Source organism: Cygnus atratus, chromosome 5 (assembly GCF_013377495.2).
Source record: "Cygnus atratus isolate AKBS03 ecotype Queensland, Australia chromosome 5, CAtr_DNAZoo_HiC_assembly, whole genome shotgun sequence".
Lineage (NCBI taxonomy): Eukaryota > Metazoa > Chordata > Aves > Anseriformes > Anatidae > Cygnus > Cygnus atratus.
In genome coordinates, this window is record NC_066366.1 from 31,472,457 (window position 1) to 31,500,038 (window position 27,582).

Here is a 27,582-nt window from a genome sequence, read left to right on the forward strand (position 1 = left end):
CCATAGAAGGTGAGATAGGAATGAAAAATTGTCTTTCAGATCTGTCTTTAAGCAAATACCCATCTTCTCCCTATAGGCAATAAAAAAACTACAACCATTTTGTCTGCACAATGATTTGTTTGGATATCTTTGGCCAAAAAAGCCCTTGACTCCTGCTCTTGGGCAGACAGATGGACTGTGCCTGATGCCAGCTGACTCTGCACAAGAGGCTGCAGTCTGACAGCCCTCCATGATGCAAAAGCTTTGTGGCCTCCTAAAGAAGGGATGGGGATGCTCACAAGAGTACCAAATATTTGTTCAGTGCCCAGAACTCTGAAGGGAAGATCCCTGTTGGGTCTTGATGCCCCTCTGACCACAGCTGCCAAGGCTGTCCTGCACTGCCAGAGTTGGGGTGTCCGTGTGTCAGCTGCAGGCACTCACCTGCCAGCAGCGAGGCGGAGGAGGAACTGGGGAATTGCTCAAGTGGCTGGGGTGAGGCGGGCTCTGAGTCAGGCACCCACACACCTGTCTGTCTGCTCCAGGCAGCTTAAAGCGCGAGAAGCTGCCTCGTGGTCACTCCTCTGCACCCATCTGCTGCCGCGTTTCGCACCTGGCTTGAACGCGGAGAAGACCACGATGGGGGTGTTTTACAGCACGAGCCAGGTAAGAAAAGGGAAGAGGAGGCTCTGGGATGAGCTGTGTAGGCAGCCTTGGCAGTAGCGGGGATCTTCTGTGGGAAAGTGTTGTTGTTCCTTTGTCTTCAGCTCTGAGATGCCTTCTTCAGCACCAGAGCTGAGAGCAGTGGGTGACTTCTGCCTGGGTTTTGTGCCCAATTTGTGTTTTCCCTTGAGGAATGCAAAGGCTCTAATGCTGCTGTAATTTTACTATATTTTGTAAATCTCCAATTAAAAAAAAAAAAAAAGACATCTTTTTATATCTTGCTGTTGTCTTTCAATTCCCTCCAATGGGATTAGGCAAAACAACCCACCAAGGAAAACCAAAGAGGCATTACTAATATCAATGAGTGCATAGGGAAAGACAGAAAGTTGATATTATGTAAGGAATGAAATATGAGCTCTCTTAGAAATTCTGGGAACTTGGGGGCATGAGGGAATGAATGGTAACACAGAACGCTTTCATTGTTGTACAGCTATCTACATATTTGTTGCAGTGATATTCCCTGCTTTATGGGTAGTGTGCATGAGCTCTCTCTTACATATTTGTTACATTGCTACAGAGACTTTATTCTTTGTTCCTATTTTTGTTGTTTGGTGGTGGTTCAGAGCATTAAAAATGCAGTTTTTTTTCTCCTTTTATTCCTTTAAAAAAGAAGAAAACACAAACAATTATCTAGGGGGTAAACTACCTCACCTTCAGCCTCCATACTTTTGATTAAGTACAATGTTTGTCCACTCCTTGCTTTAGATGAGGGAGGATGACAAAATCAAACCAGTTCCCTGGCAGGTTTGTTAAATATCTTTGATAACCACCGATGTTTAGGTGGTTTCACAGGATTTCCAATGACACTTTTCTGTGACCTTTGCATAAGGAAAAATGGATAAACTGAATTATTCTGACATAAATAATTACAGAATAGTTGTTTTCACTGCCCCCTTTTGAGAAATTTGGGTTAGGTCCCTGGAAGATATTTTTTATTCTTCATTGTCTGAGAGCCAGTGCTGCCCTATGTCAAACATAACAATGGAGCTATATGACTATAAACCAGCTGACACACAGTGTCGTTACATCACGATATCATTACTAATTCCTGCCTTGCTAGATTGTCAACTATTTATTGTGAAATATAGTAGATATATATGACATCCTCTGAATTTGCACAGACCAAGATGTGTATCAGCTGTATTAATAACACAGCAAGGTTCACTATCACTTATTTTTCTGTGGTTGCATTTTAAGAGTCAGTCAGCCACCACAAGTTGAGGGTTTCCACACGTTTCCTCAGAATGGAAAATGGAGGGCATTGGAGGTTTGGTCTGTGGCTGAGTGTGCATTTGAGGTCTTTGGCCACACCTGGCTGTAAATCTGGGAAGACAGAGAAGATGATGCACAAGGAAGAACCTCCATCTGGAAACATTTTAGATAGTGTTCAATTAAATGTTTCAATACCGACCATCTATGACTATGCTTCTGTTCTTTCTCTCTGCATGCTAATCCCATGCTTTTTGAATGCTGTTCTACAGACAGAACCCTCTCCATGCAACTTGCTCACTGTAAAAATCATACGGATGAAAAATGCCAGGAAAGCAGACTTGTGTGAGTATCTTTACTATACCCCTGGATTGTCCATGTGCTTATAAAACCACCTGGAAAATAACCAAGTGTCACAAACATCACAGAGTATTTATAAAAGGAGAGGGAAAGACAGAGAAGAGGTTTGACTATGGTATGGTGAAGGTGAAAAACTTTAGTTAGAGAATTTTATATATTCTTAGATCTTTGCCAGTGTAATGCTGAGGTCCAGCCACCAGCTGTAGTTCAGAAGATCTTTTTGCACAGAATGCAGATTCAAATGCAAAACAAAGAACAGTTATTTAGTCATAAGGAATGATGCAATGAGAAGTTTAGATGGTGGTCACTTCTATGATTCCTTCTTACAGTAATGTCCAATTTGTCCATAGCACAGATCATTTGATGTGAGCTTAGGAATGGATATTTGACATCTCTCGTAGATTCATTTTTCACAGAAAGACTAGTTAAATATTGGAACAGGCTGCTCAGGGAAGTGGTAGAGTCACCATCCCTGGAGGTATTTAAGAGAGATGTGGATTTGGTGCCTAGGGACATGGTTTAGTGGTGGACTTGGTGGTGTTAGGTGATCATTGGACTAGATTATTTTCTGTGTCTTTTCCAACCTAAATAATTCTATGATTCTATGACTGTCCCATTTGATTCAGCTATAGGAGATGTGTGTTTCAAAACTTGGTTGACTGCTTGCACTATTAGCCGTTTTTATTCTTAGTAATGTTTACAAAGTGCCTGGAAGTCAACATGTATGTAGAACTTTATTAATGCTCCATAAATACCTGAACAGCAAAGCAGAAGAGAAAAAGGTGTGAGTGACATTCACCTCCAGTCTGAGGAGATGGCTGATTGTCTTGTGTTTATTCATTTACACAGATAGGAAGGTCTCAATCCAGAATGTTTCTGTAGGAACCACACGAAGTTAAATTTGTTCAGTTAAAATGATGCAGTACAAGAGATTTGTTTGGGCCCTTCTATAGTGATTTGCCTTGAGTTCTGCTATTGTTCCTCTAGAGCCCAAAGGTATACGAACAGAAATTTCTCACTCTCATTTTTATTGACAAGAATTAAGGTACTTTCTTTTTGCTGAATGTATGGGGAAGAAGAGTCTGTATGAATTATTTGTATTGTATAGAAAGGAGAGCTGAAGTTCAATTAGAGGCTGGACAGAAATCTCTTGCTACAGCTAAAATCTTCTTAAAGGTACTGAAGTGCACTCTGAGCTGAAAGAAGGAAGTGTTGAAAAATACTGTCCTTAAATATCTCCCCAGATATTCATGTTCTATTAAGCTCTCCACATGAGAATGAGCTTACCAAAATTCCTCTATGTCTTATTCTCATCTATATCAACGTATATTATTTTTGGCTTCAAACTATTTTTGTTCTGAAGAGAGTTGCCTAGGTCTTGCTGCTTTCCTTCCCAACAGTAGAAATATTTAGGGCCTGGACCAGGTACTGAGATGCTTGAGCATTTCTGCTTCCCAGACAAGAGGCATGTTCCCAGCCGGTACCGCTGCCTAAAGGAGTGGTTTGAAGGCAGTGGTGCATTCAGAGCATGGCCTGGGGTCTGGAGCTGCACAGGCTCCCCAGGCTAAGGCTGTTTTGCCTTACACTATGAAGCCTGTACTGGATGTTGCTTGCAAAAAAAAGAGCAACAAACATTTCATCACCAACCTAGCCAAGCTATTATCTGTTTGAAACGGTCGTGTAAGTCAAACCATGGATGGCACAAACAAAACAAATATCGTACTTGTAAAGGTGAATTCTTTGTTTGTTGGGTACTTCCACTGGGTAAGGAAAGAAAATCCCTAAAAGAACTGTCCAAGATGTAGAAGAGAAATTAGGAATGATATTTTGATATAGAAGAAATACCTTCCCTGTGAAGCAGGGCAGCCAGTCTTTTGGTATCCAAACTGGCATACTAGGAGATTTGCAGGTAGGAAGCACAGCCTGTGAGCATGTCAGTTTGTGAGTCCGAATGGACTGAAGCCTCCATCCAGTGGAAGACAAAGAAACAGGAGTGATATGTCTGCTTTTTGGTTGCCTTGACTAGGATTTCTTGTTATCTCTCCTGGAGCTGAGGACTCAACTAGTAATGTCGCCTCCTTAAATTCAGCTTTGTACCCAGGACTACAAACTTTGGAGGATTACAAACTTTGTAGCAGTCATGACACTGCCTTGCATACACTTAATTTCTGAATCTATTTTTGACTGACTGCTGTTTATTTCCAGTATCATTCATTCTTTGTCGAGTGTGAAATTTGTCAATAACATTTTTCTGGAAGATCTGCTTTTAAGGCTTTCAGCATATAGTTTGATATACAGACAGACTTGTTTAAGTCACATATTTCACTTAGGTGCCCTTGATTATATAAAATAAACATGATTCGAATTTTTAAATAAATTAATGTCTGGTTAAAGTTACTGGCAATGTAAAAGCTAGTGCAAATTTCATGTTGGTAACTATCTGACTTTCTCTGAGAAGAAGCAAACTAGGAGACTTAAAATGAAAAATGCACTACTCACAGAATTCAGCTTTTTTTGTATGTGTAATGCTGTGGAATACTTTAATTTTTTTTTCTCAGTCATCTTTACAATTCCCTAAACATTAGCTTGGCACAGCCTTAGGGAACCCAGAAGCATGTGGGCATCCATCACCAGCTATGCTGACTTCTTTGCAATACCGTTTTCCTAACACTGATTTTTTTTTATTATTTTTTTTTCATTCATCCTTTTCAAGCTCTTTTATATAATTTTCCTTTTCCTGGAAACCTTTCTGGATAGAATCAGGTGGAAAGTGTCACCTACTTCCAAGCCATCTTAAACATTTTCTGTGTTTTAAATCAGCTCTTTCTGCTTCTCTCCAGTTATGCCCATCCTTTTTTTTTTGGAAGTGAATCCCATTTCTTGCACGATTTCTGTAGTCTTTGTATCACTGTGTTTAATACTCACCTAGTGCTTAGAATTCCTCCCAACCTGGTACCACATGTTAGTTTCATTGTTGTTCTATCTGCTTTATCTTCTAGATAATAAATGGAAATGGGAAAACCAATCCACCATAATAGTCTCAAAACTTCACTAATATCTACTACAAAACAGATATTACAACATCCTTAATGGAAGTTCAGTGCATAAGATAATATTTTGATCTAAGACTATTTGAATTGCTTCATTCTAATATTTAACCCTTAATTTATTTAATACATCCTTGTACTATTCCATCTTTTTCCCACTGATTCATCAATGTGTAAATTATATGTCAACACTAATTCCATTTGTGTATTGATGCATCAGTGACATCATTGATATCACCTGTGACTTTAGTGGCTTGTTTATGATCTCCACATTCCCCCTTCCCACTGAGCACACCCACATCCCCATCAGGCTCATTGGGGTTATTAGTATTCCTGGACCAGCTACGCTTGCCAGTTCCCAGATTTGGGTGTGGACCTCATTTGCATCCTGACTCCTTAATGGTGTGAGACTTGTATGTACACCAATCCAATCCACCCTTAAAAACAGTACTTTTTCTGTAAAGAATTTCAAATTTCATCCTCAGCCTTTTCCAGTCCTTGGGCAGCCATCATAGCTTGATAACAAACAGAAGAAAGTGTTTTTTTTTTTTTTTTTTTTTCTTTTTTTTCTGCAGCTGTTTCACCTACGGAACTCCTCACAGCAGGAGACTATGTATGGCAAAAATTTGGGTGGGTTCAAGGCAGACTGGACAAACTCATAGAAGAAAAAAAGTGCAATGAAATTTGGCTTAGGAAGTCTCTGAATTTAAAACTGTGAGGGCTAAGAGTATTATGTGATGTTTGCCCTCTAATAAACTTACTCAGACACTCACGAAATATAGGTCATGGGCTCCTCTGACACTGATGTCTAACCCTAATAAGACCAAAGATCTTTCCTAAAAAAGGGCAAAAGGGCTGAAGAACAAGATTTCTGGAGAGAAAAAAAAATAATTAAGTGGAATCAACAAATCAAACTAAAACAAAACAAAATGCCTCAGAGTATTAAGGTTTACAAAAAAAAAGTAAAAAAGCAAAACTGGATGGAAATGTTGAGATGAGCATTTTCAAGCCGTCATTTCCTGCTTCCTGAAAACATCTTAGAGCCCTCAGTGGACGCTGAGGGGCACTGGGCTAAATGGACTGGCATAGAGTTAAAAAATATTCTTCAGCATTTTTTAAGTGCAATAATGATGTTTTCTGAAGTTCGGGGGGTGGGGAGAGGGCTTTTTTTTAGGCTTGATAATTTTGCAAGGTTCCATTTTGGATCTTTTTTTAATGTAAGGCTTGATATTTTGGATATAATAATTTATAAAATTATGAAGTATGGTTTATATTTTATTTAAAAACATATTCAAAAAGATTTTATGGCATTGCAGTTGCAGTTCTGACATGTATGAAATCAATTCATGGAAAGATCCTTGAGATCCTGAAATGAAACATAGCCAGTGAAATACATTATTGTTTGAGGAACTATAGTCTAATGTGATATTTACTAGAGGAACCCGCAGACTTCCTCCGGTGTTTGGTTCTTGCACTGTTGTTGATATAGTTTCATTGTTATTTATTACTTACTTCACCATGATATTTAAGCAGTTGCAATTATGTACCAACAGCCTATTGTTCTAGATGCTGCTTGAAATCTCATTATAAAATAAAAAGATGTGGACTGATAAAGCCCAACAAGGGCCAAGAAAACAGAAAAATTGTTGTTTGGCACAATCTCAGCAAAGGACAGCTTTATAGAGATGTAAATGAAAATGATAGTTTTATGGATACCCGTAGCGTGTGCCACCCTAAATGAAAGGCAGGGTGGGAGAGTGTGTGAAAGCTTTTTATTGAAGTTTAGCTAGCAGGTGATGGAGATTAATGTTGAATGTTGCCAGGAGGCAGGAAGCGTTCTCCCAGGCCTGAATGAATACCGTAAGTCTGTTAAGGGCCTTGGAAATGAAGGTGTTTATTTCCACAGAAGTAACCCGTGTCTTAAAAAAATCCTAATTAATTAATTAATTAATGATCTAAAATGTCTGAATTTTTACTCTAGTAGGTAGCAATGCCACTCTACCCATCCTTAGCCAGGTCTCTCTTCTCCCCGGTGCTGGATGAAGAATAAAAATGCTTTCCTCAGCTGGTAGTGATAGTTTGTATTTCATGAGATGGATGGGTCCAAGTGAAGAACATCCATGATCACGGAGATGATCTGGATAAGCAGTTCAATGTTTGAGACCACATTAAAAAAAAAAAAAAGAGGGAAAAAAAAATTAAAAATTTTGGTTAAAATTTTGGTTTAACCTTGTTTGAATTTGAGCTGTTTATGAGAGGAGTGAGACTTCAGTTTGAGCCAGAACAGCTGGTGCCCTGCTGTTGTCTAGGGGTACAGCATTGGTACTGGGGCCATCGTGTTGTTTAGCATTGGTCATGTCACTGTAATGCTTTCTAATGGTAAAGCACAATTAAAATCCAGTCCTGCTGCTATCCTGGAAGCTAATTAGAAACTTAGTGTAATAACTGCATGAAGAGACTGGGCTTTCATAAGCACCTGCTGCCACACCTGCTTTTGGCAGGATATTGCCCCATGGTGATACCACAGCTGCCATCTCACGCATGTTTTGACAGCTGCTCACATGTCATGGTCGAGGGGAGGGACACAGGTTGCTGCTGGGAAGTTCTGATGGGTACATCATGTGTGAGCATCATTGCTGCTGTTCATCTCCTGTAGTCTGTTGGCTTTTAGGCTTCCGTACCATAATGATAATTTGTTTGCACATGCCTGGTAATGGGAGCCTTGTATATATACACAAAGAGTCCCTTTATATAACGTGATGTGATGTTTTGCTGTGTGAATGATGGGCTTGGGCAGAGTGGAGTGCCAGTTCTCACACCAGTTCATACTTGCAACCAATCAGGCAGAATAGCAGGGTCATTCACAAACTTCAGTGGGTCCTTCTGATCCTCCTCCTAGAGGGGACAAGATCCGACAGTAATGTGTGGATCTCAATCTGGAGTTACCAAGCATCAAAAAATGTTTTCATACAGCCTTTTCCTCTATAGACATGGAAGTTTGGAAGCTATTAGGACTGTTAGAAACTTGGATGATCTCTATGTATTTTGATATTCTTATAATTTATATATTTTTGCATATTCCACAACTACCTTCATCAGTCAAAGTTACTCAAAGATGACAAGTCTCATAGGGGATCAGTTTAAAAAAAAAAAGTTGGCTTTGTTAATTCTTCAGTTACACATAGAGTGCACTAAGGGGCCAAGTCATTTACTCTGTGTTTCCCAAAAGTCAGACCTACTGATGAAACTAAGTGGGACAAGGCTAAGTGTAGTCATATGAAGGTGTGTTTGCTATGCAATGGCAGGAATGCTCAAGTAGGTGGCATTAAAAATCGAGGAAATGCAATGCTGATGATGGGATTTGCATTTATGGGCAATATTCCATCATGTTATCTTTGGTACTTATATAAGTTTTGCTCGTAACAAAAAAAAATGTGTTCTGTATGGTGGTCATCCTGGACTCTGGAGTGTGAATCCAAAGGATTGCTCATCTCATGATTCACATTTGCATTTAATTGCTTAATGACTATGACAAAAAGCATTCACAGGCAAATTATTCCGACTTCAGAATGAAAGTGCTCATTGATGATCTAAGCACTGCAGGCAGCTGCGGAACACTGTTTCATTCTGAAGCCTTGGTCCTAAATATTCCTCACTTATGAAGGAGCTCATGTGGAAAGCCAAACTTCACAGTTAGCCTCTTTATCAGGGAAAGGAAAATGAAAACCCTAAAGTTTGCGCCAGTTAGCAACTAGGCACATTCAAATTCACAGGTGAACTTTATGACTTGAACACACCCTTAATTGAAACAACAAAGCAAAAGCAATGCCATCTTGTGCAAAGCAGCAATGTCATCTCAGTATGTGCTGGGAAGCACAGACAAGCTTCTTCATCTGTACATCATATTGCAAATGTCATTACTACTCTGAGGCACAAAGGTGGAGGTGAAAATAGTGAGATTAAGCAATATTTTAATAGAGCTTTACTGGCTAAAACTCTCCTTCAGGACAGCTGCTTCTCAAAACAAATGCTACACCTTCAAACTGTTCAATATTTCCAATTCCTTTCTTCCATGTGCTCATTTTAATCCACTTAGCAAAGGATTAAATGCAGTTTATATCCTCTGGAGGAATATATACATCTTTTCTTGAGAAGCTCTGCTGTTGAACTCTCACAGTGTGTGCGTTCCCTTTAATCTTCCAAAGGGATGAAGGCAGCCAGAGATAAGGTGCCTCAGCAGAGACCTGTCCTCTGACAGCAATGGTCCTTCACAAGAGCCTTCAGTGCAAATAGCTTCCACTGCCAATGTGTTGGCAGCCAGACGTGCTAATGGAAGGAAAGGATGCTCTGAAAAGTAGACAGGACAGAACTTACAGCCAGAGCTACCCCAGAAACATTAAGGCATGTTCCGTTATTTTCACTGTTATTTTTCCCACAACGAAAAGAGGTAGCTCTCAAGAAGAGAAAACTGCTAGGATTTCACAAAGAGTGGAGTCAGCTTGGCCATACAGCACTGACTTGATGGCACCTTATCTAGAATTCCAGCTCACATTCTGCATATTGTCCTGTGTACAGAGCTTAAAAATTCATACAGTGCCACAGCTTACAGGGTACCAAATGTGGCCCACTGGTCCATTGCTTTCACACTTCCCTTCTCTTCTGCAGTAACCCAGTCTGACTGCTACGTGAGCCTGAGCCTGCCAACAGCCTCGGTGCAGCATTTCCGCACCAAAACGATTCCAAACACCAAGAACCCAACGTGGAACGAGACCTTCCACTTCACGATTCAGAGCCAGGTTAAGGTAGGAACCGCAGCTATCCCCAACAGTCGGCATTTGCCTTCTATCCACCTCCTGATGATCAGGCTGAAGGCCCAGATGCCCTCTTCCTTGCCTAAAAGTCATTTCTCTTACCAGACATGAAATGGTACCATAGCTTCCCAAACTGTGGGTCTTCCTGAGTTTCTTTATGAAGTATTCACACTAACTGCAGTTATTTAGCTTTTGACATGTGCATAAGACTGTGTATTACTGCATAGTCAATGGAGCCTGTGGAGAACAACTATAAAACTTCTATTTTATTGTTTCCTTTGCATTCCTTCTTGAACTTCTTACCCAAATTCCTCCAGCTCAACTGAAGTAACTGTAGCGTCTTATATTTTTTAAATCTCATACAATCTATTTTTTCTGTTCCCAGAACATACTGGAGCTGAAAGTTTGTGATGAGGACAACATGACACAAGATGACCATCTCCTCACTGTTTTCTTTGACGTCTCCAAAATCCAGCTCGGAGAAAACATTCAGCTAAGTTTCCAGCTGAATCCACAGGTAGGAATAAAATTCGAAGACAAAGCTAAGGGGACATGGTCAGGTGAGAATGTGGTTTTCTCAGCTTTCATCTCACCTGCCCAGTATAGAGGCCTTTCCTACTGTCTATTTAGTCATCTGAACATGCCCGTCTGTTTCAGGGGTTGGTGCCCAGTTTTGCCCCAGTAATTACAGTAAATTTTGGGTGCTGCTTTTACAGATAGAGTTGGCCAACATTATCAGGCTTGTTTGGTTGCTCTACTTGATGTCAAAATGTTGAGAGTTTTAGGCTTTCCTTTGCAGTTGGAGCTCATGGTTTTGAGCTGTGGCTCATGTCTGACTGATATAAAAAATAGCGATCTTGACTTCATAACCAAAGTTCATTCTCCAGAACACTCTGGGCTTTGCATGCCCAACTGTGCTGCCATGTTAATGTGCCACCAGGCCCATTCGCTCAGGTTGTGGGTGAGGCTTGGGAGAGGGGCAGGGTGATTTGGATGCACCAGAGAAATTCAGTCTTGCTGATGCTGAGAATTAGTGGGGAGCACTGAGAGCTTATGAGTGGGAAAGGGGAATTGCAGGTGGCCTAGAACTTCAACTAGAAGCCTGCTGATATAATGGCTATGACATCAGAAGTATGCGATATGAAGTATAACAGATAAAACACAAAGAAAATGAAATCTGTGGTGTGTGCAGTAACTAAAGGTGGACACTGGCTTGGAGCCAGTTCCCTGAGGAGCACAGATTCCTGTAGGGTATTTTTCAGCACAGAGGAATCCACATGCAGTGACATAATTCATTTTCTTTCCCAGGGAAAAGAGGAGCTGGAGGTTGAATTCACAATGGAGAGCAGGTGAGTCAATCAACAGAAATGCAAGCAAACAAATGTTTCTGATATACAAAACATCTGTTTATGCTTGCAGCCCCTCCTAACACTGTCATAGTCTGAATAAACTAGAGGGAATTTTGGGTGTTTAGGAAATGCTTGTGTACGGCATTTAGCAGAGAAGGGGTGAATCCATACCAGGCACCCAGACACACTGAAGAGCTAGCACAGGCACTGACGTGGTCATGGAGATGTCTCCTGGTTGCTACTGCTTGCCAGGCTGCAGGGGGCATTCTTTGCAGGAGGATGTTTTAAGTTTTACACCTTCTTGGAATGTCTGCCCCGGATGTTTGCTTTGTCATAAGAATGTGGGAAAAATACTTGGAATTTGAGTTGTGGGAATAGATTTACAAATATATTTTTACTGTGTTTCTATGCTGACTGTACAGTTAATGGAGAGAATGGGAAAGAAAATCAGTCCTAGTGCTGCTGTTGCAAGTTGGATGAATTCACCAGCTTTTCAGTACTGATCGCCCAGGCTTGAACCTGAGCAATATAGGGCAATAGTCTAATTCTGCCATTCCTATACTTTTGTGTCAGAAAATGATCCTGTCTGATGCAGCAAGGAGCTCCTCCGTTCAGCAGCTCTCCATAAATAGAGTACCCAGGCTTAATGTTCAGCCTCAGAGAGGCAAATTGGACTGAGTGTCCAGCTAGAATTTCATATGCTGTTTACTCATGTTGCCTGTCCAAAGACAGGCTTCTAAAGATAATGAAAGAAAAAAGAACTGGGAGAATGCTAATTGTGAACTGATTGTTTTCTATTTTGTCTTTTAGTCCGGATCCTCCTGAAAACATTATTACTAATGGCGTCTTAGTGGTAATTTTTATTTCCTAACCCTTTCCCTGCTGTATGGCCATGCTTATTGCAGAACCAGGATTAAAGGTGCTGGGCAGTTGCTCCATAGAGTGGCATGGAGGCATTGGACATGGGGTAGGCAAATGCTGGTGCCAGCAATTTGCACTGGTGACTCAGGCTGGGAGAGGCTGGAGCTGCCTCCAGTGCTCGCCTCTGCCCAAACTGAGCAGGGCTGGGGTGGATGATCATCCCCCCCTGCATGGGGACAACCAAGCTGAGCATCCTCCTTGGGGTGCCCACCCTGCACCCCTTCCCCTGGGCCCTTTTTCCTGATGCCAAATGCCACTTCCCTTGACCTGGTGGGGGGTGACAGCCTGGCACCAGCCTGGGCATGTGCATAGGGGTTTGGCTGAGGCCAAGCTTGACCAGCAGCAAATGCCTTTTCTCTTTCTCTGGTCGTTTCTTCCAGTCCCGTGAAGTTTCCTGTCTGGATGTGCAGGTGAATGGCGGCAAGATGAGGAAGGATAGCACAGGTGAGCCTTTGCTGACTTACGGAGCAAATCTGTAGGCTGCTTTATAGCAAAAGTGCTCAGCATTTTACTCTTGAACACCTTGGTTTAAAATGGTTGAAGATGCAAAGCAAAATCTCAGCAATGTCAGTGGCCTCTGGAGGGGGCTGTAATTGGTCAAAACCGCAGAGATAATTGCAGAGTGCAGCCTGATGAGCTTGTTGTCTGGTTTCCCTGCAAAAGACTTTCCCCCATAATAATATCTTGTCAGATGCTTATAACTTTCCAAATCATTTGTGCAGGGCATTGAATTTTTCTGAGTCCTCAACTGGAGCAAAATCCTTGTTTTTGGATTCAAAGAAAAAGAAAATAGGCAGGATGAGGACTGAGCCTCTCTTTCTCAATTTCACTTTTAAAAATTTCTTTAGATGTAAAAATATAAAACGTGCCACTAGGTGAAACATGAGACACACACAATATATTAGCAAAAGTACCTGTTGCACATTTTAAAGAGGTACATCAGTACTGTGTTAAGCCTATGCTTGTGGACCTGTGTATTTCCTAAGCAATTTTTAAAACATTGTGCTCTGGCATCTCCTGATGGCTCCAACCTCACACGCTATGGTGCAAACCAAAAAGGGATACTTTCACACTGCAAACCACATTTTTTAGAAGGACTTAAATTTGAAACACCTTTTTATCCCCCAACATAAATTACTTGCAATCTGTAGTGAACAACCATGAATCCTGCTGAATTCGGTGAGGACTGGTGGAGTTCAGATCCCCACAAGATGGGATTTTCTTATAGCTAAGAAGTGTGGGCAGACACACAGTGTTTTTGAGTATTATTAGCTTTAAGATAGCAAGGCCTGTTCGTGAGGATGTGACAATGTTTTTTCTGTCATCCCTTCAGAGAGGAAATTTGCACTAACAGTGGATGGCTCATACGAAGGGACCCAGACCCACACGCTGAGCTCCTGCCTGTGCCCGACTGCACCGGCCAGGTTCCACTACATCAAATACAACCAGTCAGCGCTGGCCGTGGCGCTGCCGCGGCGGAGGCGGCTCAGCAGGGTACGTGGTCGCCCCTAACGGGCAGATGGCTCTTTGCTGTGTGCTTCTTTGGGGACCTCTGAGGTCTGTGTTTGCAGGGAATTGGTAAGTGAACACACATATGTGAGGCTGGGGAGACTGCTTTTTACTTCTTTTTGTCTTTTTGTGTAACTCTCCTCATTATGTTTTTATGTTTTTTTTTGTTTGTTTTGTTGTTTGTTTTTTTTTCCAGTCTGTATCAAGCCAAAATGAAAGAGATATGAATGAGTCTGTGACTGTAGCTCTGAACTTGCTTCCTATACAAGAGAAAATAACAGTAACACAGGTGAGAAGTGAGTTCTTAATAAAACTCCATCCCAATACATACTCATTTTGCTGGGTGATATGGGTTTTACACTCCAGTGACTTGGATCCAGTCAGGCACAACACATGCTGCAGCTGTAAGCTGTGAATAACTGTCAGTGACAGTATAGCTATGCAATATTTTTTATTATTATGATTATTTTGGCTTTTGTGCTGCATGTGGTTCCAGGCATGCTGTTCAACCCTGTCCTTAGCTGAAACTAATTTCTTAAGGGCATATCTAATATGTTTATCAACACTGTATGTGAGCTAACAGTATATGTGACATTTAATACTGATAATTTGCAAAGGGGAAGTCTGAAGCAGAAGGTAAAACAGAGAACATCCACATGCCTGTGGTTCAGGTGCTCAGCTTTTAATGAGCTTCCTCGAAAACAAAGGGCAAACTAAGTGTTCATTTGTGAAAAACTGACGGGCTATGTTTCAATCCAGCTCAGATTGCACTGGGGCCTGTTATATACCTCATAACCCAGACCATTTCTTGGCCACATACAGCAGCAAAAAGAGTAAAACTCAGCCTGTAGATGGTGTGGTGGAGGAATACACAGGATTAATGACCTAAGCATGCTTACATTATTTCATTTGCTATTTTCAGGACAAGACGATCGACTTGTATGTAAAGGCAAATGAATGGTAAGTGAGTCTCCAGCAATACCTTATACTGTAACTGGGAGACATTTGCAAGTACACAAAGCTCATTTGAAATCAGCAGGGGGCCATGCATACTCAGACCTTGGTAAGCAGAGGTGTGTTCCACTTCTGGTCTCAGGCTTTTGATTGCCAGGTTCTCCTTATTCAGTGATGGATAACTAAATCATGGTCCCTTTTCCTCCAAGTTTCCGAGCTGGTAGTGCACTTCAGCAAGTAGGTCTCAGTTTGTGTGCACTATTATGCCACAGATGGAAAGAGTAGTTCTGCACAGAAATCATATTTCTGTATAATACCAACAAAATAAAGACAATGCGTGGTAGCTGTTTCCCTAGTTAACCGTGGTGGCTGTTGACAGAAGTTATCTAGTTACAGGCACATATGGTAGGCACTGCTGAAACGTGAAAAATCAATTATATGAGCAAACAAAACCAGAAACGTGCTGTAGGTACCTCATTCCAATACCAGAGCAGTATGTCATGTTCTGCCCTGCATTCCCATTTGCATTCTTGGTAGCAGCTACAGCAATTAGCAGAGGCCTGTCTGTGGTGTTGCTCTTTCTCATTTATTCCATTATGCGGTCCATGAACCGATTTGTAAACACACACACAAGCACAACTGGAGTTGACCACAGCAAGTAATAATAAATAATGTTGGTGCCCTGGTCTCAGGACCCAGGGTCTGTGTTTCAGGCCAAGAAACCTAGATGCTCGCTTGGGGTTTGACCTGTGCACAGATGAACAGAATTTCCTGCAAAACCGGAGGAGGGTGGTTGCTGCTGCACTGAAGGATGTTCTTCATCTGGAGGAAGACCTGCAAGACCACGAGGTAGCTGGGAAACGCACTGCTGCGGGATTTTTCACTCTTCTTTCCTTCGGGCCTGGAGATGGCAACAGGAGAGTTATCTCCCCTCTGTCCAGATGAAGCATGAGGACGTATGTCAGCAGCTCCTTCTCCTGGGCCCTGTTTGCACCCAGGGTGATCTGAGCTGGATTGCTCAGCAATCTGGATGAGCAAATTCTCTATTTCCATTTGGCTTTCAAGTGATCATTTAAAGGAACTTCAAACCATGATTCTGGTCCATCTTTCTTAAAAGTCCTTTGTGAAGTGCACAGATCTTTTAATATATTCCACAGGGATGGCCAGAAACTCACATTGCTTATAGCTTATAGACCAATATTACTTTATCTCTAATCCATGTGTTTTATTTTACTAGCATCTGGATATTGCATTTTCATGTCTGCCTTCTTTTGATGTGAATGTCCCTTGATGTCACTTTTCCACCCGTGCTTCCTGCCCTTTTCTTTGTGTTGAACAGGTGCCGATAGTGGCTGTGACAACGGCAGGGTGTGGGATAAGAGCACTCACTGCCATGTATGGCAGCATTTTGGGTCTTCAAAAGTTGCGTGTTCTGGATTGCATTTCATACATCAGTGGCTCATCTGGCACAACATGGTGAGGAATCATTTTGATACTATTGTTGGGATATTATGTGAAGCAAATCTCATGCTTTGCCTAGGTTTTTAGATCTCAGCAAGGGTAAAAGGGGTCATGAGTTACTGCTTCCATATTAGGCCTATGAATGCCAGGGCATTCATAATAGGCCTTGAAAGGCCTGAAAGGCCTGTTATGCGCCACATTTTTCACAGAATCATCATAGAATCACAGCATATCCCAAGTTAGAAGGGACCCACAAGGATCATCGAGTCCAACTACTGGCTCCACACAGAACCACCCCAAAATGAGACCATGTGTCTGAGGGTGTTGTACAAACACTTCTTGAACTCCAGCAGGCTCAGTGCTGTGACTACTGCCTTGGGGAGCCTGTGCCAGTATCCAACCACCCTCTTGGTGAAGAACATTTTCCTAACACCAAGCCTGACCCTCCTCTGTCCCAGCTCCTTGCCATTCCCTCAGGTCCAGTTGCTGTCCCCAAAAAGCAGAGATCAGCGCCTGACTCTCCACTCCCCCTCAGTGATATTTGGTGTCTTTGAAGTAATTTATCCCTAATTGAAATATGAGACTTTACTGGTAGTGCAAAAATCCTTAATCCAATGCAAAATGATCCTGTATGCTTAATTACTGTTGGACAGAAACAACATAGACAGCTGGTGCAGCTGCTTGTGTTGGCTTCCAGATCAAGAGGTTATGATTTATTGCCTTTAGATTTGCATTTTTGTTCAAAGTAAGCTCAAAGTAGGTGAGTGACCTATAGCTAAAACAATAAGAGGTGCCCAAAGCTCTGCAAAGTATATCCTCTCAATTTTAAAACCATCATCTTCATTTCTTTCCCCTCCCCATCATGTTTTCTGCCTACAGGACCATGACCAAACTGTATGAAGATGCAGATTGGTCACGTAAGGATCTCGGAGAAGTAATTATTGAAGCTCGGAAGCAAGCAACCAAGTGCAAGATGGGTGCTTTTTGCTTGAGAAGTCTGAGGAATTATTACAGAGAGCTGAGCCAAAGGACCCAAGCAGGACATAAGACATCTTTTATTGATCTGTGGGGGCTCATGATTGAATCCATGTTAAATGATGGGGTAATGTCTATTCACCTTTCTTCTCATAAAGTTGGTGACATGATCCTTATGATTATTACAAGAAAATAAAATCCTAGGAAGAAGTGCCTGGCTAATAACACTATACTTGGTAGGCAGGCAGAGCATCTATTTACATTAATAACTTGGAGATGCAGTGTATGTCTACAGTGAAGCCTAAAGTGTGACTAAATGTAACAGAAATGCTTAGACTAGCTCTAAAGTAACTGGCATACTAGTTAACATTTGTAGCTGTCCAAGATTTTTTCAAGATTCTTAGGTGTTTTTTATAGCCCTATGTTTAATGTCTCTGCTGCTGCAGTGTTTGCAGTGTTTACACAAGTCATACATTGAATGTACTGCAGATGTACCCCCCTATGTATTTCCTGAATTAGTGCTATGAAAGAGTATTGATCCAGAGCTCCTGAGAGATCTTTGCTGAGGAACTGTCATTTTGCAGTGTCTTTCAGCTGCTTTTGATTTGGTCTCGCAGGACCGCTCCTTCCTAATTCTGTTGTAATGACAAAAGCAAAAGTTTCCATGTAAACTTGCAGTCTGATGTTAACTGGAGAAAAAGCTATTTTATTTTAAAACCCCATAAAGAATGGTTTATATTTTGTTCAAGTGAAACAGGAAAAAAAAAGTACTGCCACTTCATATCAGATTTCACAGCGTATTTCTGGCCTCAGTGCTTCCTAGCAAAATGTGTTAATATTTCATTTGGCTGAAGTACACTCAAAATATCAATTTCATGTAAAACATAAGCCGTTAGTATTGGACAGCTCAGGGATTTTTCCTCTAGGGATATTAAACTTCAGTATGAGTTTCAAGAAAATTCTTGATTAGAACCATCATTAACATGCTGCCTTGAAGAACTCATGTTAAATAGATGAAGTATATGATAATAGCAGAATTAGCCAGATCTGCCATGTTTGTTTGTTTTTTTCACTTACATTTGACAATATAAAGCTAGGAGAGCATGTGAAGTACTTCATTACTGATGTCATATACTGAATATAGAACATGTCTCTTTCTCTTAGTGAGAGTTATTCCTGCTCCCATGATTTTCTTGTCCTCTGTTTATTGGGCATATGGAAGTAAACCTAGGAGGAAATTCAGATAAATAATATCCCATATTCACTGATGTCTTTATGGAACTGATTATCAGCAAACTTTTTTTTTTTTTTCTTTTTAATCCAGAAATGCTACCACAGACTTTCTGATCAACGTCGGGCAGTGAATCAGGGTCAGAACCCACTGCCCATCTACCTTGCCCTCAATGTCAAGGACAAAGTTGCTACCAAAGATTTTAGAGGTAATGTTTCAATTCTGGGAAAAGAGCTATGTTTTAACATAGGTATAGATCCTGTAAACAATGACAGATCATTTCGAATTCTTGCTCCAAGCCAGAAGTCCTCTTGAGAGATGTAAACAATAGCTGGGAAGCCATAGGATCGACAGCAACAGTTTAATATTTTGTAAAATCCCGTCACATTAAGTGTGCATATTTAGACGTTAACTTCAGATTGCTAACATGACATAGATCCATGACACTACCTCAGAAACTTCGAATTCTTAAAGAAAGTGACTCACAGAAGCTCTAAGTTCACTTAATGTATATTTTTCATGGTTGGCTAAAGGCTATAAATGCAGTAGAAACCAGACTGAATTCTAGTCCACCTTCCATGAGAAAGCTTCCTGCTTGCTAGATGAAAAGAAGCTTAAATTTTCCCTTAGCCATCACTTTATTCTTTCAAAACCTTGTGGAAAGTGCAGTAGTGGGTTCAATTGCCTACTAGACCTGAGAGGCATCAGTCAGCAGGGTTTGCCTTGGGCATGAGCTAAACCAGCCCACCTCCAAGAGCTGACACTTGAAAGGTTCACTCAGTGTCTTTTGACGTTGCCATTTTTAGCAGCATTTTGTCCCCTTGGTTGCTGGAGCTAACATTATTGGCATGTGTGTTGGCAGAGTGGGTGGAGTTCACGCCGTACGAGGTGGGCTTCCTGAAGTATGGTGCCTTCATTCGTGCAGAGGATTTTGGCAGCGAGTTCTTCATGGGTCGCCTGATGAAGAAGCTCCCTGAGTCCCGGATCTGCTTCATGCAAGGTGACTCACCAGCCTGGGGGATTGACAAGAATTTAATACGAACACTAATGATTCTTGAAATTAATCCATAGCAAACCGTTGTTCTGCATGTGGTAGCAGAGGTACTGGGTCATGTCAGAAGTGGTTCAGTATCTCAGTCAGTTACATTCAGCATGTCTCCTGAAACTCACTCATCTGCCCAGCTAGCTTTGTCATTGGGACTATGAAAATGAAACTTAAAAAAACAAGTTATGTACCTTTGCAAGTGTGTTTGAAACATCACCATTGACCTTAAAGTGAAAAACCTTTTAAAAGTTGAAAGTCTACGAAACTTCGCGGAAGCTGAGGGAAATAATAAGAAATAAATAGGACATGAGGAAGGAGAATCAGTGAAGGAGCTGGTTGAAAATATTTCACTATAGAAGGAAAAAGGAAATGAAAATAAGAAAATAGCAATGCAATATTTGTCAAAACTTATGTTGTTCTAGGTAAAACAAGGTGGGAGGAAAAGAACTTTAAAATTTCTTGTGAAATGAGTTTGCATTCTGAGTCAAGTCTGTCAGTCTATCACTGAAATAGATGTCTAGGCTTATGTAAAAGTTGCAAAGAAATGAATAAAACAAGAAGTTAGAAAAGTGCCGTGAAAGGAGCAGAAGGCAGTGTTTTTTGTTGTTTGTTTGTTTTAATCAATTCCTTGTGTTTACCTCACTACTACTCATTATCCATCTCTGACTTCCTAGGAATGTGGAGTAGTATCTTCTCCAAAAATCTCTTGGATGCCTGGCATGCAGCTGACAATTCAGAGGACTTCTGGCACAGATGGACCCAAGACAAAGTGACTGAAATAGGTAAATCTCCAGTGCCTTTTGACTTATGGCCTCCCTCCTCCAGGTCCCTGTGATATGGGACGAAATAACATACCTCTGATACAGTAACTGCACTCACATTTCCCATGTTTTGCGTTCTTCTGTCAGCCTGGTGCTCTCAGTCTTGGGTTAGGGAAAGTACTGGGAAAATTAAGTGCTTTGATGTTACCGAATAGCTAGTGCTTTGCTTAATCTGAGACTGGCATTAGTGAGATTTGTATTAGAAGGTAAGGCACTATCAGACAGACCTTGATGGAAAGAAGATAGGGATGGCTATATAACATGATCCCTAAAGTGCTGAGTTAAAATACTTTTGGGAAGAATTGCTTTGATCAAAGCCTCATGGCATCTCTATTTGTTGAGCAGCTTGAGAGTTTTTTTTTTTTTTCTCCAGTTTCTGTTTCCCCTGCATCGTGTATCCCTCCCTCAAAATCTGACTGAACTGCAAGATTTAGCAGAGGTCCGAGGAGATCAGTGGAGTAGAGCTTTATTATGCCAGCTGAGAAGGACAGCTCTAGACTGAAACACCATTCCTTGAAAATACCCATGAGCAACTTCATTGTTAAAATTCAAGTGAAATCAGTGGTTTCATGTTGAATGGACTCATGTGGCATTTCTGTGGGCTATGTTTATTTTGGGAAAAAACAAAACAAAACAACTATATTTGGGTTTATATAAATAATTTACAAGTTTGAGTTGAAGTCAGATGTGCAAACCAAACTGAACAAACTGTTTTAATTCAAAACATTTAATTTAAAAATGTTCAAGTTTTCTTTTCAAAATAAGCCTAGAATTTCAAATTTAGCCCAATCTAAAACCAGTAACCTCTTCAAATACATAAATGAAATGATTTTACTTGCTTTTTGTTTGCTTGGAAAACTGATTTGTTTTAATATCTACCAAAATCCTCTTGTTTTATGAAAAAAATGCTACTTCAATCAAATATGACCAATCACGGTTTAGAAAAGTGAGTTTATATTTTATCAAACGTTTGTCTGGAACTCACTGCAGACCATAAGGCAAAATAACTCTCTACAACTTCCTTGTGAGTTGAAGTGGAGAGGGAGGTGCCAGTCTTTTCTCCCTGGTAACTGATGTCAGGATACATGGGAATGGGATGAGCTGCACTAGGGGACGTTCAGACTAGATATAAGGAAAAAATTATTTACCGTGAGGGTGGTCAAACACTGGAACAGGATTCCTAGAGAGATGGTTGATGTCCTGTGCCTGTCAGTGTTCAAGGAGAATTTGGACAATGACCTCAATAATATGTCCTAACTTTTGGTTAGCCCTGAAGAGGTCAGACTTGATGATCTTTGAAGGTCTCTTCCTACTGAACTATTCTATTCTATTAATTCACTGCTAAAATGGAAATGTTTAAATTAATGGCGTAACACATTCAGCACTGAATTCTTTAACTCCACTTCAGATGTAACGTTCATGTGCTGTATGGTTAAACACACACAAATACTATGGGCTTGAAGAGTGACTGGATACGTAGTTGTAAAGACACCTGTGTCAAATTCACTATCCTAGTTGCATATAGGAGGAAAAATATATTCCTGTGCATTCAGAAGAGCATCCAGAAATGATCTATAGAGTCAATAATTTTCATATTCCATGAAGCTGAGCTGCTGTGAGTCCATTGTCAGCAGAGAAATGAACTAATCCGGGATGTTATCATTTGATTCTTACAAGTTGCAAATGTTGTGGCAGTACCGTTCAGATTAATTCTCACTTTTTATTTCAAATGTATATGTAGCCCTGGATCAAAAAACTTGTACTGCTTTTTGCTGATGCTCAGCAACTTTCAGGTCCAGCCTTTAAAAACGTGACCACAAAGAGCTCTAAATGTGTTGTTACTACTGTTGGGGAAGTCATTGATCCTTTCTCTTCTTTGCATCCGGTTCACATCTTAATTGTGACTATAATTTGTGTGTCATTTATGCCATGTATCTCTAGAGGAACAACCAGACTTGCCTGAGAAGCCCTACGAGATGGCTACCTGCATGTTCACTCCTACCAGTGGCCTCTCCACAACTCTCCGGGATATCCTCACGGACCGCCCTGCTGTCTCCAAGTACCACAACTTCCTGAGGGGCTTCCAGATGCACAATGAGTACATCCAGCACGAGCAGTTTGCAAAATGGAAAGGTGTAGACAGCACTTCTGCTCATGTGCCATAGTGGTCATCTGAGCAGGCACAGGGGTTGGAATTCAGTGTGGGATGTTTGCACATCCTGCAGAAAACAGAATGGATTTTGTGGTCAATTGTTATCCTTTGCTGAAAGAAAAGAGAGGGAAAATGAAGTAACTCCTTATATCCCTCACTTCCAATAACATGACTGTTCAGTTTTGGGGTGATTTGGTACTGACAGTCCTTCCTGAGATGAAAATCATTGGGGTGGGACTTCGCATATGGAAAACCTGCCATGGGTTTGGTGAAGCTTATGGGCTTGGAAAGACTGACAAAATGTGAGTGGAGAGGCTGAAGGAAGCTTTGCATGGCATCCAAAAGCAAAGGGAAATTCCTGCATGGGAGGAAAGCTCACTTTTCTTTTGTTTTCTAACTTGACAGGTGTCTTTCTGCTGTTTGTAAATAACTCCAAATCTGTCACTCTTTAGACACCTCGCTAGACACCTCTCCTAATGACCTGAGAGGCAACTCAGAGCACCTGGAGCTGGTGGATGCAGCTTTCTTCTTTGAAACCAGCTGTCCACCCCTTATGAGACCAGAGAGGAAAGTAGATGTCATCATACACTTAAATTACACGGGTGGATCACAGACCTTGGTGAGAAGTCTCAAAAATGACTTTGTTTAATAATGGCTTTTCCTTTGCTTTCTTCAGCTTTCAGATAGGTGTCTGTAGAATGTTATTAGTAGAACCTAGTAAAATTGTGTTTCCAAACCTTAGAAGAAGAACGGAAATTCCCAGAGGGAAGAACAAATCCATTTTTTTCCTCAAATCACTTTTGAAAGAACAGTAAATGGAATACTCAGAGATCTCTACTTCACCAATAAAGTGCAGAGTGGCACAATGAAATTATTATGGTTGATCTGCAACGTCCATTACAATTTAATGAAAGATTTTATAGCACAAATATAGCTGGAAAAGATTTTTCTGTGATTCATATGTATAATTTATTCTGCATTTTCCTTAAATGTATAAATTTTTATTTCTCTTTTAATTTTTTTTAAATGTGATTTTCAGCTGTCCAAGAACAACTTAGAGAGTCAAGAATTTCTTCTTCTTCTTTTTTTTTTTTTTTTAATGAATGCATTTTTTCTCGTAATGCAGTGAGCTTGAAGTAAAACATAAAGTGCATTTACTATGTTTGAAGAAATCTGATTTTAAAATGGTTATATAGATTTCAGAAGTGGTATTTACCACTTAAGAAAACAAATTTAGACTTCCAAATGAATACTTGTAATTGTAAACCTCCTCCTGAAAGGCACCATAGAAAATGTGAAGTTCACTGGTTAAGATTTTGTCATTATTTTACAAGTGGATGATACTCTCATGCTGCTCTTACACTGTGATGCCACATGAAAATTTTTTGTCTCTGTACCATAGCAGAAAAAAAACACGTGTAGTAACTCATACTGCATTTCCTTCTGGTAGTCAGAACTCTTCTGAAAATAATTAATTCACATAAAAAAGGTGGTGCTTCAGTGTTTTGTCACATAATTTAACAAAGTTTGGTCATCACAAATGAGCTTTGTGATAAATGCTTTTAGTGTTATATTTTGAAGTCTAATACTCTTAAAATATGTTAGCTTGAAATTTCATATTATTTCTAAAATTCAAAGTTTAAAATGGGGAAGTTGGTCTCAAAACCCTGCTAAAATCTATTGAAGTCAGTTCACAAATTATAACTGCTATATAAACGGGTAACTTGACTGTAAATCCTTACTGTCTTGGACTGAAAATTTAGTTTTGTTTAGATGCAAATTTTTCTTAGTTCTCCTTTAATTAATGATGCTCTGTAACAATCTTTCAAATTACCTGTTCTGTTCCTAAATCATATTTCCATTTTAAAGATGTGCCTTGGTACTGATCTAAAATCTTCTTTAGCAACTTAATATCAAGTGTTTTCCTGCACGTTTATTTTCAAAAAGCTCCTTAGGCAACGGAAGAACTAGGGACTGCAGGTGCTCACATTATCTCTAACCTTCCAGTGCTATCAGGCTATTTTGTACAGCTTAACATGAAGCAGCAGCCTGATCTTGTGTATCTTTTCCATTTCTTACACTGCTGCTGTTGGGCACTGACCAGCCTCTAGAGCAGGCTTGCAGTTACTTCTCGGAGCAGGGAATTCCATTTCCCAACATTGGGCTGAAGGATGATGAGAAGAACCTGAAGGAGTGTTACATGTTTGATGGTGCAGACACTCCGGGAGCTCCTCTCCTGCTTTATTTCCCACTAGTGAATGACACCTTCCAAAGATACGTAGCACCTGGTAAGTTAGCACTACCCAGCTGTTTTATTGACCCAATTAACTTCTTCACTCCATGAGAGTTTCTTCTTTAACCCAATGCAAAAATCCTTTGCTTGCTTGCTTGTTCCTACTAGTGAATACATTGCAAAAGGGGATGACACAAATTATTTGCAAAATCAGTGAAATCTTGGGCATAATTTTAGTTTGAATCTTGGTGCAGTTCAGTGAAAGAAGAAATGTGTTTCTCAAGTAGAGGAATGGGATCTAATTTCACCTTGTGATGTCTAAAATTTTACTTTAGGGTGTAGAACAAAGCCTAGTTTTCAGATATGTATTTTTATGACATTCAGATCTAGGGAGAATTAGCTTTAAAGTATAGACCTGTGGAGGGCCACTGTGCTTTCTTTTTACACTGTTTAACACGTTGATTGTATATTCTGGGAAATCAAAGCAATAGTATGTAAACTAAGACTTGATAAATGCAGTTACAGTGTTCTTTTGGACCACTGTTTGAGACATTGCCTTTGTTTTTATTATGATTTCCAAGGCTACTAACATTCTGCCTCCTCCTGCCCTGTACATCTCCTTATTCCTTTTACCATTAGCATGTATTCTTCTCAAGAACCCTAATGGTATGACTTGATGACCTGTGAACTCTCAAAAAATGTCATGCCATGAGTTGGCCAGTAGACGGTGCTGATTGCAATGGAATGGTTAGTGATGTTTTTTTTTTTTTTTTTCTCTTTTTCGAAAAGGGTTTTGTTTAGAAGTACATTTTTCAGAGATCAGAGCGCTGCAATTGTCTTCATAGCAACCACATATATGATCTCTCTAAATTATTCTTGACATAGTCTATCAGAGGACTATAATTCCCTGGGACTATACAAACACCTTCCTCTTTTCCCCTGACAGGCATGGCTCGTAGTGCTGTGGAAATGGAACAGGGCAAGATTGATCTCTCCAGTTTCTGCTCTCCGTACTCAACGAGAGAGGTCTCGCTGAAAGCAGAAGATTTCAACAAACTTCAGAGGCTGACTAATTACAACATAATGAACAATGAGAACATGATTCTTCAGGCCTTGCGCATGGCTGTGGCACGGAAGAAACAAGCTCTGAGCCAGCCAGTATCGCAGGCACAGGCCTCTGGTTGAACAGCATTTTCCTCTCTTACTAAATATTTATCATGACAGCACAGAATTATATATCAAATGCAGTAGCTACTTCACTCTTCTTGGCGGGCGCCATCTCTTTCTAAGTAGCCTTCTCAAAAAAGAAAATTTGAAGTACTGACTTCAGAGCCACATGGTTTGGTTTACTGATATAGTTGCTTTTTTTTGGTCAGGAGTTTTGATATCAGACAGGCTGGTCTGTTGTTAACACCATCTCATTGTGATGCACAGAATGCAAATTCAGCTGTGTGTGATAGGGGAATAGTTTTAACTTTCTCTCTGCAGTATCTTAATGGTTTGGTTGTTAGTATTTTTTCATCTGCAAAATATTCTGGCATTTCATTGTGACTATTGGTAACAAATCTATGAAGCCCTCTTCAGACACAGAAGGTGGTGATTTTAACATATAAAAATATTTTATTTGGTTTTAATAACTTGAATTAAATGGTGTTCTACCTCATAAAAAAATTGTTGCCCTGTTATTTTTTTGTTATGAATTGTCATGAAATATCACATGAAGGATACTTAAATTTTCAGACTTGTGATGGGTGATAAATATATATAGACGGTGACTTTTAGGTCTTCAGTGTCTCTTCTTAACAATTAAATCAAACTTATGAGTTTGTTTTGAAGGGCTACTGCCATTTTCTCCGACAATCAACTGTGTTCTGTCTCGGGTCACATGCGTATACTGCAGTTACCTCCCTGAAAAGCGATTTTGCTTCAGCATCATCTGGAACTTGTTCAATGTAGTGAGCTGAAATATTACCAAAACAAGTAGCATGTGAGGGGGATTGCAAGGTGTATGATAATTGCATCCACACAGTCACACTATTGAAATGGAATAAGATAACAATATTCTGTTCACTGCATCACAGTTGTTAAACAGCCATAAAATGTAAAATACATCTGCAAGTACAAATTAAGATACAATTGTCACCGAGTAACCTAGTTATTTGACAAGTGTATTGAAGTACAGTGGCTGAGGGGGAAAAGCTGATTTAAGCACACACAAAAATGTAACAGCTCTCAAACAACCAGCGTGATTACCAAAGAACAGATGAAGAGGTGTCCAAAGCATTTCCTGGGAAGGCACTAAATGATGTGTGTACACACATGATGAAGGCAACCTGATGAGCAATCCATAAACAAAAAGCAGCACTCCTCTTCAAGCTGTCCAGGAGACCAGTTTGTAACAGGAACAGGAAATGGTTGTGTGTCATTCCAAAGAAGTGAGAGCTTGTCTGCTGAGGCATGGATGTTGATCAACCATCACTGCACATGCGTGTTTACATATAACAGAATGAATATCTTATATTTCTTCCACTTCAGCTAACGAGAAATTTCATAAGTAAATCCTCTCCCCCTTTGGGCAGTTGTTTAGATATTATGAAAAAAAATATTAACTGTTTTGCTTAAAAAAAAAAAAAAAAAAAGCTCAGCTGCTCAGAGAAGGGAATCTACTGAAACACACAACAGTCAAGAAAAGACCACTATAGAGGGAAGTGTAGTTTGTTTTTGATATGAATTTTTCCTCAGAGGCAAATTACTGGGGTAAGATAATTGGTTTTTAGTCTTTTCTAGAATTGGAGCTGGTTATTT

The 27,582-nt window shown here is 40.3% G+C and overlaps 1 protein-coding gene across 1 annotated transcript; it reads left to right on the plus strand.

The window, feature by feature from the left end:
* Positions 1 to 27,265, plus strand: LOC118244481 (cytosolic phospholipase A2 epsilon-like). The gene is made up of 21 exons (XM_035539501.2): positions 1 to 9; positions 522 to 642; positions 2,181 to 2,253; positions 9,981 to 10,117; positions 10,512 to 10,643; positions 11,435 to 11,475; positions 12,286 to 12,328; positions 12,777 to 12,840; positions 13,730 to 13,890; positions 14,102 to 14,194; positions 14,828 to 14,865; positions 15,552 to 15,708; positions 16,199 to 16,335; positions 17,200 to 17,422; positions 18,620 to 18,734; positions 19,389 to 19,526; positions 20,246 to 20,353; positions 22,334 to 22,525; positions 22,997 to 23,163; positions 24,649 to 24,832; positions 25,724 to 27,265. Exons 2-21 carry the CDS (start codon positions 616 to 618, stop codon positions 25,960 to 25,962), a joined length of 2,469 nt encoding a protein of 822 aa, XP_035395394.1. The 5' UTR covers positions 1 to 9; positions 522 to 615; the 3' UTR covers positions 25,963 to 27,265.
* Positions 27,266 to 27,582: the final 317 nt, after the last annotated feature.